Genomic DNA, 13,223 nt, shown 5'->3' with positions numbered 1-13,223 from the left:
GTCATATCACTCTACCTCTCTGTGCTTCATTTAGCCTCTTCTGTGAATTTGTGCATTAGTACAAACCAGTGCATGGAAAGTGCCAAAGATAACCCATGGCACAGGGTTCAATAAATGTTGGTTAAAGCTTACCATCTATTCATTTTCTGGAGGAAGTAGGACGACAAAGCTAGGGGTCTACATGGCTTAAGAAAAGCAAGAATTAATTCCCTCCTCTGCGTAGCCAAGCGGACACAAGATCGGAGGGCCTATCCTATATCTGTTGTCTGCATAACCCTGTAGGAGCCTGGGGCTCCAACTGGCAGCCCTTATTCTCAAGGGCGCGCTGGAGTCCACCCTCCAGGTTCCCGACGTCCTACTGACGCTGCGCAGGCGCAAACTCCGCTGTGTCCCTGCCTTTTGCACATGCGTACTCAAGTGCGCCGCTCGGAGGCTCTACGGCAGAGCAAATATGGCGGCGGCAATGAGGGTGGCGGCGGCCGGAGCAAGGCTCAGCGTTATAGCTAGTGGTCTGCGCACTGCGATCCGCAGCCTCTGCAGCCAGCCTGTCTCCGTTAACGAGCGTATTGAAAACAAACGCCGCGCCGCGCTGCTGGGAGGAGGCCAGCATCGCATCGATGCGCAGCATAAGCGAGTGAGTCCAGACAGCTGGCTGAGCGAGTTCCGCCCCTTTGCGGGCGACCTATCACAGCGCGCTCGGCTCGCAGCGCCCGAGGCCTCCCAGCCAATCCGCGTCGTGCCGGGTGGGGCGCGGCGAGAACGTTCACCTGGAGAACCTGGCTTTTTTCGCCAGGCGGCGGGTAAAACCAGAATGATCCTCTGTGGGCTTTGTCACACGCTGCCATCTCCTTGGAATTTTAGACCGACTTGGATGGGCTCCAACCAGCTCACCACTTAACTATAAAGTTTTTGGGCAAAAGTTAGTCTGTAGGAATCAATTTACCTTAAATAGAAGATGGTAATAATCCTGCCCCCCCATCTTATTGTTAATGTAGACATAGGGAAGCGACGACAGTCAATTAAAAAGATCTGCTTATTCTTCTCGTGCCCCGTGAAAGAGTGGTGTCAGGTTCATTCTTTATAGTAAAAACAGGAAAATCGAGGCGTGTGGGAGGGGAAGTAACTTGGTCACATTAGCCTGGCGTGGAGTGTTTGAGCGCTCGGGGAACTTGTGGCACAGAAGACCAGGTCAGCATCTTGAGGGTCACAGCATGGATAGGGAGCAGGCAGCTTTTCTGGGGATGTGCAGGCTACTCTGGGACTGAGAGCTTAGGCATTGTCATCCTCCGCCCAGGTTTTGAGGTGAGAATCACAGTCGACCTTCAAGAGATCAGTTGTGTGGGTCATTTAGCCGAAGAAAGGCTGCTGTTTAGTTCAACCTCTGGAGAGGCCTGTCAGTGTTCCTGAACCCTCTTTCTGTCGGCCCTATTGCACAATTTCTTCCTGGAACATTTCTCTACCCCTTCCCAGGCAGATCCTGCTGTTGGTTAAGATGCAGCCTCCAGAGCTGTTTTCCTCTTGCCAAACTGATTTATTTAGTCATGAGGCAGGCTTCCACCCGCAGTTAAACTATTTTTGGATTATTTCCATAGGGTAGATTTCCTAGAAATGGAATTAGTGGGTCAAAGGGTATGAATATTTTAAAAATTCTGTATATGTATATATTGCCAAATTGTTATCCCCCAGACTTCTGCTTTACACAACAGTGTAAAGGATTGGCTGTTTGTTTTAATACACCCTTACTGGCTTTGGCTTCTTTTTTCCTAAGGGGGAAAAATAGCCAGTTTGAGATTTTTTTTGGTGGGGGAAGTATGGTGGATCAGGATATTTGGCTTCTGTTGAGATTTTGGGAGACCAAGGAGTGGAGGCCCTTGGTAGAGTAATGACTTTAACCTCAACTCTGAGAAGCATTTTATTTTATTTAACTTCTCACATGAGCTCTTTAGCACTCTGCCCCATTTCCATTTTACTCAGCAACCCCCACCCCAACACATACACACTGTGGTGTCCCTAAGCAGGGTTCCCAATGTAGGGTAGTAAGAGGAAAAGGAAAAGCCCATCTTGGAGGCAGGAGGAGAACCAGGAAGTTGTGTGCCCTTGGGGTGGAAGCCTGAGGACAGGAGGGAGGGGTTGAGCCTGGTGAACTCCTGTAGGCTTCCCTAGAAGGAGCCTCTAAACCTGAGAATATGGACTCTGACTTTCACTAAGCCTGCTTTGGTTTCCTGTCTTCTGCTTCTTCATTCTTCTTCTTTTTTTTATATTTATTTTTTATGTGTACACAATACAATACATTTATTTTGTTTGTTTATTTTTATGTGGTGCTGAGGGTCGAACCCAGGACCTCGCACATGCTAGGCGAGCACTCTACCACTGAGCCACAACCCTAGCCCTTTCTTTGTTCTTCTTAAGGCCCCTTAGATCTCCACTGTTAATGGAACTAGTTATCTTGTTCCAGGGTCAGGTTCTCCCTACTCCTGTTTCTCTTCACCTTTTCCTCCTCCTCCTTCCTTATTTACCTTCTGCTGTCAGGTGGCTCCTACAGCACTCTATCTCTACCCTGCTTTCCTCATTGTTTGAAATAAAGGCTATGAATAACACCTGTCTACCTTGGCTACTTCAGATGCAATGGAGGCTTTCACATCAACATGAAGGGGCAAACCTTGTCTTGGCCAACAGCTCTTACTTTACTTACTGTTATGGTCTGGATGTGAGGTGTCCCCCAAAAGCTCATGTGTGAGACAATGCAAGAAAGTTTACAGGTGAAATTATGGGTTATGAGAGCCTTCACCTAATCAGTACATTAATCCCCTGATTGGGATTAACTGGGTGGTAACTAGGCAGGGGTAGGGTGTGGTTAGAGGGGATGTGCCTTTGGTATACATATTTTGTTCCTGGAAAGTAGAGCTTAGGTGCGGGAGCACACGCTCACGCTCTTTGCATCCTGGTGCTATCTTCTGGGCTGTATTCCTCCACCACACTCTTTTGCCATGATGTTCTGCCTCACCTTGAATCCAGAGCAATGTAGTTGGCCACCTTGGACAGAGACCTCTGAAACCATGATCCCCAAATAAACTTTTCCTCCTCTAAAATTGTTCTTTTCAGGTCTTTTGTTCACAGCAGCAAAAAAGCTGATTAAAACACTAAGTCCGCAATGACATCACTGAGTGATCTTTGTTGTGTTTCAGGGAAAGCTCACTGCCAGGGAGCGGATCAGTCTCTTGCTGGACCCTGGCAGCTTTGTTGAGAGCGATATGTTTGTGGAACACAGATGTGCAGATTTTGGAATGGCTGCTGATAAAAATAAGGTATCTATTCAAGTAGAGATATGAATATCATAGGCTCTGCTGCCCTTCCCATTACAGCAATCAATCTACAAAGCTTTTCTGGGAAGTCCTATGGAGAAGTACTGCTGGGGTCTCCAGGGTCTTCATCACCTTTCCCCTTGCAGATGGAATGTGAGTGGATTGCTGTAAAACTTGTGCAAGTGGACTCAAGCCCATTTCCTAGGGCTTTGGTTGAGGATTCAATTCTTGCTAGTATATGTCAAATTTGTAAGGAGGGTCATGAGGAATGTCTTTTAGCTATGTTATGGTCTGAGAACTAAGCATCAGGAACCCCTAAATACTGCCCACTTGCCTCTTTTGTCATGCTGAATGTTTGAGGTCAGTAAAAACTGAGTACTTGCTGGGTGGCGCATACACCTATAATCTCAGCAGCTCAGGAGGCTGAGGCAGGAGGATCTCAAGTTCAAAGCCAGCCTCAGCAAAAGTGAGGTGCTAAGCAACTCAATGAGACCATGTCTCTAAATAAAACATAAAACTGAATATCTTTCATGGATGCATGGAGTCATTTGGACTTTTTTTTTTTTAAAGAGAGAGAGAGAAGAGAGAGAATTTTTATTTTTATTTTTTGAGAGAGAGAGAGAGAAAGAGAGAGAGAGAGAGAGAGAGAGAGAGAGAAAGAGAATTTTTTAATATTTATTTTTTTTAGTTACTGGCAGATACAACATCTTTGTTTGTATGTGGTGCTGAGGATCGAACCCAGGCCGTACCTACGCATGCCAGGCGAGCGCGCTACCGCTTGAGCCACATCCCCAGCCCGAGAGAGAATTTTTAAATATTTAATTTTTAGTTTTCAGTGGACACAACATCTTTATTTTATTTTTATGTGGTGCTGAGTCTACTGCACAAGTTGCTAGCAGCCCACTCACATTCCATAGAACCCAGTGCCCCGCGCATGCTAGGCAAGCGCGTTACCGCTTGAGCTACATCCCCAGCCCTGGACTTAATTTTGATCCAGTTTTCTGAATATATGCTATTTGTGACCAAAGATTTATAAACTTGGCACCAAACCAACTGGCTCCGTGTGGGCCACACTGATTACTGAGTTTCCATGCAAAATGGCAGGCTTGCTTTTTTTAAGGTTTGGGGTAGGAGGGTTTGGTTTGGAGAAGTTGCCATGTTTCTTTATGTATCCCTTGTTCTTCCCATGAGTATCTGGCAATGGTGGCCCTAGGGAGTCTCTTGATTATTTTGCCTTTTTTGGGGGGGTGGGTGGGGGATGAATATCCATGAAAGATATTCAGTTTTGTATTTTATTTAGACATAGGGTTTCAATGAGTTGTTAGCACCTCGTTTTGGCTGAGACTAGCTTTAAACTCTCAACCTTCCTGCCTCAGCCTCCTGAGCTGCTGAGATTATAGGTGTGCGCCACTGCACCTGGCAGGTACTCAGTTTTTAGTGACCTCGAACATTCACCAGGGCCTTGTGCATGCACTAGGCAAGCACTCTACACCCCAGCCCAATTATTTTGCTTGTAAGAAGGAAGATGAAGCCTAAGATTACTCCTGTTGATGGAGCAGTAACCTAGTACTTGTTGCAGAGCCAGGGAAGAGGGGTGGGATTTCCTCATGTTCTTTGTTTAAATTGTTTGTCTTTCAGAAGGCATAGTTGCCAAATTAATTTAAAAGAAATATTGGATTTTTTTTTTTTTTAACCTTTGTTTTTCCATTTCTCTGGCAGTTTCCTGGAGATAGCGTGGTCACTGGCCGGGGCCGAATCAATGGAAGATTGGTTTATATCTTCAGTCAGGTATTTTATAATCTTAACAGGCTGAGCTTTCCTGGGGGCAGAGCCAGAAACAAAATATATGAAACAAAGCAATCTTGGAGAATGAGATCTTGCTCACAGTTTGGGGGTTTATTTGGGGGTTTTTCATTTCACATGTCTGTGTTCTAAGGAGGAGTCCTGTATTTGCTTGGAGGAGGGGAGATCATAGGGCAGTAGGCTTGTATGAAATTGTTCCACGAACCAGGAGTTTATTCCCCAAGAGAAATTCCTCTTGACAGTGTTGGGTATGTGCTTAGAGGGCATCTGTGTCCTGGACAATGTGTATAGATCCAAGAGTGGATCTGGGCAAAGGGGACTTGACTCTCAACCAGGGGACTCTTGAGATTTGGGCTGTCATTGAAGTGCTTAAAGGATTTTGTCGGACTGCATAAGGACAGATATAGTTTGGTCACATTGAGACTGTAGGAGAATGTCATAGGTGGGATAATGCCCTTGCCCAAGTTGTCCAATCTCAGGGACCTGTGAATGTGTTACCTTACATGACAAACAAGAAATAAGATTGCTAATCAGCTGACCTTACAATTGGCCTCAGTTATCCAGGTGGGCCCAATATAATCCCAAGAGTACTTGTAATGGAAGAGTGAGGTCAGGGAAGAGGTCAGAGTGATGTGATGTGAGGTTGTGTCCTGCTGACACTGGCTTTGAAGGTAAAGGGGAAGGAGTCCATGAGTGAAGGAATGGGGACTGTCTCTGTAAGCTAGAGAAGGTAAGAAAACAGATTTCCCTCTGGAGCCTCCCAAGGACTTGATCTTAGCCCAGTAAGGCCCATAGTGAGGCTCATGTAGGACTTCTAAGCTACAGAACTGTGAGATAATAAACTTGTGTTGCTTTGAGCTTAATTTTGTACAGCAGTAGAAGAAACTAACAGAATACCTAGTGGACTATTTTGAATTCAATTTTTTTTCCCTCCACAGATAAAAATGTGTATATAGTTCTAAGTGTTTAGTTTCTTTCATAGACTTAGTTATGTAGCTTATCTAGGAAACTAAAATGTTTTCTGGGCTTGATATTAAACTAGGTATGTTTGGATAATTTTAAATTTATTGTATTTAATGGTACTTATTGAATTACTTTTTTTTTTTTTTGCAATGTGTATAAGCTGAGCAAAAACTCATATGGAAGGAACCATTGAAAAGATAAGCTAGAACAAAGGAAGTTCTTGTGTTTTCTGGACATAGTGTTCTACCTACCTTCTTGAGTAGATACAAAAATTCATCAAAATGATACTATTGAGCCCATGGGTAAGTGGGAGTGAGGAGGATGCCTGAGACAGGGTCCTGGCCCTGAAGAAGCAAATCACTTTGTGGGTAGAATGGGACAGAGGACAGAGCAGGGTGAGAGAGGTTCCAGGCAAATGCTGTGGACTCAAGATGAGAGAAGATCCTATCCAGGGTCATGGAAAGTTTCAGGGAAAATAGGCCCTATTTGAAATAGGCCCTGAAGGATAGTGAGGGAGGGATGAGACACCTTTTTTGTTGTGATCTCTAAGATGTTAGTATATGTAGGTGCGTTTTCTGGGGCGTTTGTTTTTCTAGAGAGGTAGCCTCAGTCTCTTGCCTGATAATTAGCTTTTGGTGTGTTGTTGGAGAAAGGCCTGGATTGGCACTTGCTCATTCAGTATACAGGTTCCTAATCTCACCCATGGTTGTGAGTCCAGATTTCTCTGGAGAAATAAGCCTTCCTCCTTTCAGGGTGAAGGGGACCATCTCACACAGACTTTCTTTCTTTTTTAATATTTATTTATTTATGTTTTAAGTGGACACACAGTATCTTTATTTTATTTTTATGTGGTGCTGAGGATTGAACCCAGTGCCTCATGCATGCTAGGCGAGCACTTTACCCCTGAGCCTCAGCCCCAGCCCCTCTCACGCAGACTTTCTATTAACCTCTTCTTCTTCTTCTTCTTTTTTTTTTTTAATTTTATGTTTTTTGGACCTTTATTTTGTTTATTTATATGCAATGCCGAGAATCGAACCTAGTGCCTCACACATGCTAGACAAGCATTCTACCACTGAGCCACAATCCCAGCCCGCTGTTAACCTCTTCTTTCAGCCCCATCCTCTCCCACCCCAATTTTCCTTGGTCACTCTCTGCAGATAGGTGGGCTTCCATTTCCTCCTATGAAGTCAGGTATTTTTGTGCTTTCAGTTCCCCTGGGGTTGTTCAGACTCTGCTGTTGTCTCCTCGTCTTTTCTTGTCCTCCTGGGCTAATTCTGTTTTTAGTTCCCCATGACCGTGGGGTTTGGGGAGGGAGGCCACGTACCCAGGAGCCCTTTACACGTGAAGGTCCACAAGCCAAGGAGGCAGCAAGGGCTCTGATTCACTATTCCCCTCCTGACTTGTCAAAGCAGCACGTTTCCTAGAGATGGATTGCTTATTTGACACCCATGGAATCTGATATTAGGGTTAATTCTGCATAAGCTATTTTCTCAAAACTGCATTTTTCCTAAAGTGAAGGTGAAGTCTTTTGCTCTTGATGATACATGAACTCCCTTTAAGGTATTTTATTTGCTCATTGCTGTTTTTCTTTTTAATTTTTTTTTCCAATTTCTGAAGTTCCTTTAAAAACACTTTCCTATCTGGATACAGTGCTGCATGCCTATAATCCCAGTGTCTGGAGAGGCTGAGGCAGGATGATCACAAGTTCCAGGCCAGCTGGGGCAACTTAGAGCTTGTATCAAAATAAAACATAAAATGAGCTGGAGATATAGCTCAGTGGTAGTGCTCCTGGGTTCTATCCCCAGTAGCTCAAGCAAACACATACACACACCTTTCTGTGAGTTTTCTGTTTCTTCCTTCTGGGTCTTCATCTCTGGTCAGTTATATTTTACTTGTTGATTGAATTGTGCTTTCTTTTTAGGATTTTACAGTTTTTGGAGGCAGTCTATCAGGAGCACATGCCCAAAAGATCTGCAAAGTAAGTTTTTAATATTGAAAATAAATCCAGTACTTACATCAGTTTATAGTGCATATTGAGTATTTGGAGTGTATTAGACATTGAGCTGGGTACTTGGCCTGGGGCAGAATTGTCAAGAGGTGGCATTGAGCTGAAAGATTTCTTTTCTTTTTCTTTTTTTTTGGTATTGGGAATTGAACCCAGGAGCATTTTACCACTGAGCTATATTCCCAGCCCTTTTTTAAAAAAATATTTTTTTTTAGTTGTAGATAGATAAATAGATAAAATACCTTTATTTTATTTATTTATTTTTATGTGGTATGAGGATCTAAACCAGTACCTCACATGGGCTAGGCAAGTACTCTACCACTGAGCTACAACCCTAGCCCCCATTCCCAGCCCTTTTGAGTTTTTAATTTTGAGACACAGTCTTGCTAAATTACTGAGGCTTGCCTTGAACTTGTGATCCTGAGTCATTGAGATTATAGTCCTGCACCACTGTGTGCAACCTGAAGGGATTCTTCATATTATTTTGTGACATGTATCTCTTTGATGGTCTGGTAAAGCCTGGATGCTCATTTTTTTAAATTTAAAATATGTAAGATTACAAAGTATTAAAAAGTATTTGGGGCTGGGGTTGTGGCTCAGCAGTAGAGTGTTCACATGGCACATGCACAGCCCTGGGTTGATCCTCAGCACCACATAAAAATAAATTTAGAAAAAAGGTCTTATGTCCATCTACAACTAAAAAATAAATATGCAAAGAAAATGTATTTAAAATATAAATGTATTAAAATATAAAATATATAATATAAACTATATAAAATATAAATGTATTAAAACCATATTTGTGATGCATCAAATAGGAAGATTTAGCAGTCGATCAAATAATTGGTATATTTTCATGGTAGGCTTGAATGAAAATGACATTTTAGTTTATCTATAACAACTTGAACATAAAATATCTGACTTCCATTAATGACAAAGTGACATGTTTCTAAAACTATTGTGATTTGTTGCCTGTATTCATAATTGAAGGAAATACTGAAGATTATTATTTTTTTCTATCTAATTTCATAGACCACTGAGATATGTTCACCCCTTGGCGTTCTGAGGGCCCTTAGTAAAGCGCCTCAGGTCTAGGTGGGAGTCCAGGTGCTAAGAGGTGGAGAACAGGGCAAGAGCTGGGCCTGGTGGCTCTTGCCTGTAATAGAAGCTACTCAGTAGTCTGCAGGAGGATTGCAGGTTTGAGTCCAGCCTCAGCAATTTGGCAAGATCCTGTCTCAAAAAGGCCTGGGATGTAGCTCTCTGTCAGTTGTCCCAAATTCAATCCCTTGTACCAAAAAAAAAAAAAAAAAAAAAAAAAAGGCATAATGAGGACATGGTGCTGGAGGCCTCAGTCTGATTTCTAGCACTGGAGGGTGCAAAGAAAAACCTGTTAGAATTTAGATGCTTCAAGGAGGAATAAAAGTGTGGCCCATAATTGGAGAATTTTGGTATTAAAAGTTGAACTACCTATAACTGGGCAGAGCTTCCTTCTTTAATGGATCACTTGAGTTCTAGACATTGTCCTGTCCTACCTGAGTCCTGAGAACTTGGGGCAATCACTTAAATTTTAAACCTTCCTAATTTTCCTGTTTCTAGTGCCCGTGTTATAATGGATAAATAAGATAATGGAACTGAATGAGCTTTGTGAACCTGTCAAGGGATGTAGGGATGTTGTTCGTTATGCTGTCAGAGCTACTGACCCATGAGGAAAATCTGTCACATTAGAAGTAAAAGCAGGCTTGATCTGGCCTCAGGTTAATAGATGGATCAACATCTGCTTTCATGAAAATGCCACTTGGCCATTCTGTCCATCAGTTCTTTCATGGTGTTTCTGGGAATAAAACTGCTGAAAATTTACAGCTTAAGCCTCTTGTTCTAGAAGTAGCTGCCATGAGCTATCTTACCCCTTGATAATTGGGAGTGCTTTGGCTCTTGGGTATTTGTGGACTTTTATCAGCCTTTTAAATATCTGGTCCTTTGTCTTTCATTGAAGGTACCCATTTGTCATGAGGAATGAAACCAGAGTTAATGCCTCCTGTCTGGAAAAGTACACTTAGAACATTTTCAGAAAACACTGCATGCTGATTTTGATAATAAGAGCAGTTGTCTCACAAGCTGTCTCTCTGCTGTCTTAGATCATGGACCAGGCCATAACAGTGGGGGCTCCAGTGATTGGGCTGAATGATTCTGGGGGAGCACGGATCCAAGAGGGAGTGGAGTCCTTGGCTGGATACGCAGACATCTTCCTGGTGAGAAAATACAGGATGTAGTTGTATAAGCCAAGTCCTGGTCAGAGCTTCCCTATCTCTTCCCATTGTTCTCTGCCCCATTGTGTCTGTTCTGTGGCTCCTTCCTGTGTCACTGGGGATGGGAAGAAGGAAAAGCAAGAGGGGATAGGAGCGTTTCCTTTTTCTTGATAGAGGGCTACTCAAAGGGGAAAACAATTAGTTAAATGTCATTCGTAGAAGAAAAAGCACTTGAGCTAGGTGTGGTCTTTAATCTGGTGCAGTTTCTTTAGTTTTAATTCGTTTCCCGTGACCTAGATATTTTTAAAAACTGGCTTCATTAAGATTATCATTTAAAAGCCAAAATATCTACCCAGTATAATCATAGAATTCAATGTTTTTTTAAAAAAAAGTTCTAGGGTTGTACAGCCATTCATAATCTGGCTTTAGAATCTTTCCTTCACTTCAGAATTATCTTCCTGCCTGTTTACATCTGTCCTCCACCTGGGCCTTCAGAACTATTGTTCATCTTTCTGTCTCTCCAGTCTCCTCATCTGATTCCTTTCACTTAGTATCATGTTCTAAGAGGTTTATTCATATTGTAACGTGCAGGAGTTCATTGCTTTTTATTGCTGAGTTGAATTCTTCTATTGTATGTTTTCCACATTGTTTATACCACAGCTGATGGACATGGGTTTTTGTACTCCTTGGCTTTCATGAACTGTGAACATTTGTGTATAACTCTGGATTGTTTTCAGACCATTTCATTGAGGGACGTACCTACAAGTGGGATTGTTGGGTTTTATTAGTTTATATGGAATTCTTAAAGAAATTGCCAAATTGTTTCTCAGAATGAAAATACTATTTTATGTTGTCATGAGCAGTGTATTAAAAGTTGCAGATTCTCCATATCCTTGCCAACACTTGGTAATGTCAAGTGTTGATTTAAGCCAATTAAATGGTGTGCAGTGGTGTCTCAGTATAGTTCTAATAGCATTTCCCTGCTGACTAATCATGTTGAGTATCTTTTTTTTTTTTTTAAAGAGAGAGGAGAGAGAGAGAATTTTTTAATATTTTATTTTTTAGTTTTCGGTGGACACAACATCTTTGTTTGTATGTGGTGCTGAGGACCGAACCTGGGCCACACGCATGCCAGGCAAGTGCGCTACCGCTTGAGCCACATCCCCAGCCCTGTTGAGTATCTTTTTAAAAAGTGTTTTTATTAGTATTGATGGATATTTATTTATTTATATGGTGCTGAGAATTGAACCCAGTGCCTCACACATGCTAAGCAACACTGAGCCACAACCCCAGCCCCATATTGAGTATCTTTTAATGTACCTGTTAGTCATTTGGGAGTCTTCTTTTGCCCATTTTGTAATTGGAATTTTTTTTTTTTTTTTTGTACCAGGGCTTAAACCCAGGGGTGCTTAACCACAGAATCACATCCCCAGCTCTTTTTATACTTTAGATACAGGGTCTCACTAAGTTGTTTAGGGCCTTGATAAGTTGCCGAGGCTGGCTTTGAACTCATAATCCTTCTGCTTCAGCCTCCCAAGCTGCTGGGATTACAGGTGTGTGTCTGGCTTGTAATTGGAATTTTGATTTGTTAGAGTTCTTAATGTATTATGAATATAAGTCCTTTATCAGATACAATTTGTGTCTTGCTAAGTTCCCAGGCTGGCCTCAGACTCTCCATTCTCCTCCTTAGCCTCCCAAGTGCTTTTTAGTTTCTTAAAGATGACTTTTAAAGTGAAAAGTTTTAAATTTTAAAGTTCAACTTATCAATATTTTCTTTTGTGACTTGTAAGAACAAAGTCATGAAGATTTTGCCCAATGTTTTCTTAATTGAGTTTTATAGATTTGGCTCATTTACATAAGGTATATGATGGCTTGTCATTTTTATAGATGATGTGACATAACATTCTAAATTCACTCTCAGGTACCACTGTTTATAATTATTTTTCCCTCATTTGATTTTGTCTGACACTGGTCAAAAAATCAGTTTATCATAAATGTAAAGATTTCTTTCTGAATTCTTGACTCTTTCATCTGAATGCTCCTCCTTACTTGAGAGAAACAATGTCTTGATAACTATTGCTTGATAGAAGTTTTGAAGTTGGGTAAAATCTTCTAACTATGTTGTTCATAAAAATTGTTCTGGGGCTGGGGTTGTGGCTCAATAGTAGAGTGCTTGCCTAGCATGTGCAAGGCACTGGGTTTGATCCTCAGCACCATATAAAAATAAATAAATAAAATAAAGGTATTGTGTCCAACTACAACTAAAAAGATATTTAAAAAAAATTGTTCTGGCTGTTCTAGAGTCCCCTCCATTTCCATGTGAATTTTTGGATCAGTTTTTAACTCTACAAAAATTCCTGATGAGATTTGGTAGGAATTGCATTGAGTCTAGATCAATTTGGTGAGAATTTGCATCTTTATATATTGACTGGTCCACTCCATGTAGACAGAATGTTTTTCCATTTTAGTAAGTGGTCTTTAATTTTTCTCAGCAATATTTTGTAATGTGTAACATTCATGTCTTGCAATTCTTTTTGTTTGTTAGGTGTTTTACTCTCTCTTTTTTTTTTTCCCCTTACAATGCTGGGATTGAACCCAGGGCCTTACTCATGCTCCACACCATTGAGTTATATCCCCAGCCCTTCTTTTCAGTATTTTATTTATAGACAAGGTCTTGCCAAGTTGCTCCAGCTGGCCTGGAGTTATTTCATTTTGGATTAATTTTTGCAACTATATAGAATTAAAATTGATTTTTATATATTGATCTTATATCCTACAGCCTGGATAAACATGTTTATTAGCTTTTTCATTTTTGGTGCTGAGGATCAAACCCAGGGCCTTGTGCATGCTAAGCATGCACTCTACTAGTGGGCTAAGCCCCTATCACCTTAGCTCTAATATGTT

The 13,223-nt window shown here is 41.7% G+C and overlaps 1 protein-coding gene across 1 annotated transcript in view; it reads left to right on the top strand.

The window, feature by feature from the left end:
• The first annotated feature begins 412 nt into the window (after positions 1–412).
• Positions 413–13,223, top strand: part of Pccb (propionyl-CoA carboxylase subunit beta) — a 60,701-nt gene continuing 47,890 nt past the window's right edge. Inside the window, exons 1-5 of the mRNA XM_027933686.2 lie at positions 413–634; positions 3,186–3,305; positions 5,022–5,090; positions 7,990–8,046; positions 10,209–10,322. Of these exons, the coding sequence (XP_027789487.2) occupies positions 452–634; positions 3,186–3,305; positions 5,022–5,090; positions 7,990–8,046; positions 10,209–10,322 (543 nt within the window). The 5' untranslated portion in view covers positions 413–451. The remainder of the gene's footprint in view (positions 635–3,185; positions 3,306–5,021; positions 5,091–7,989; positions 8,047–10,208; positions 10,323–13,223) is intronic.

Source organism: Marmota flaviventris, chromosome 8, assembly GCF_047511675.1.
Source record: "Marmota flaviventris isolate mMarFla1 chromosome 8, mMarFla1.hap1, whole genome shotgun sequence".
NCBI classification, from domain to species: domain Eukaryota; kingdom Metazoa; phylum Chordata; class Mammalia; order Rodentia; family Sciuridae; genus Marmota; species Marmota flaviventris.
Note: the sequence above shows the minus strand (reverse complement) of the source record. Positions and strands in the feature narration are given on the sequence as shown.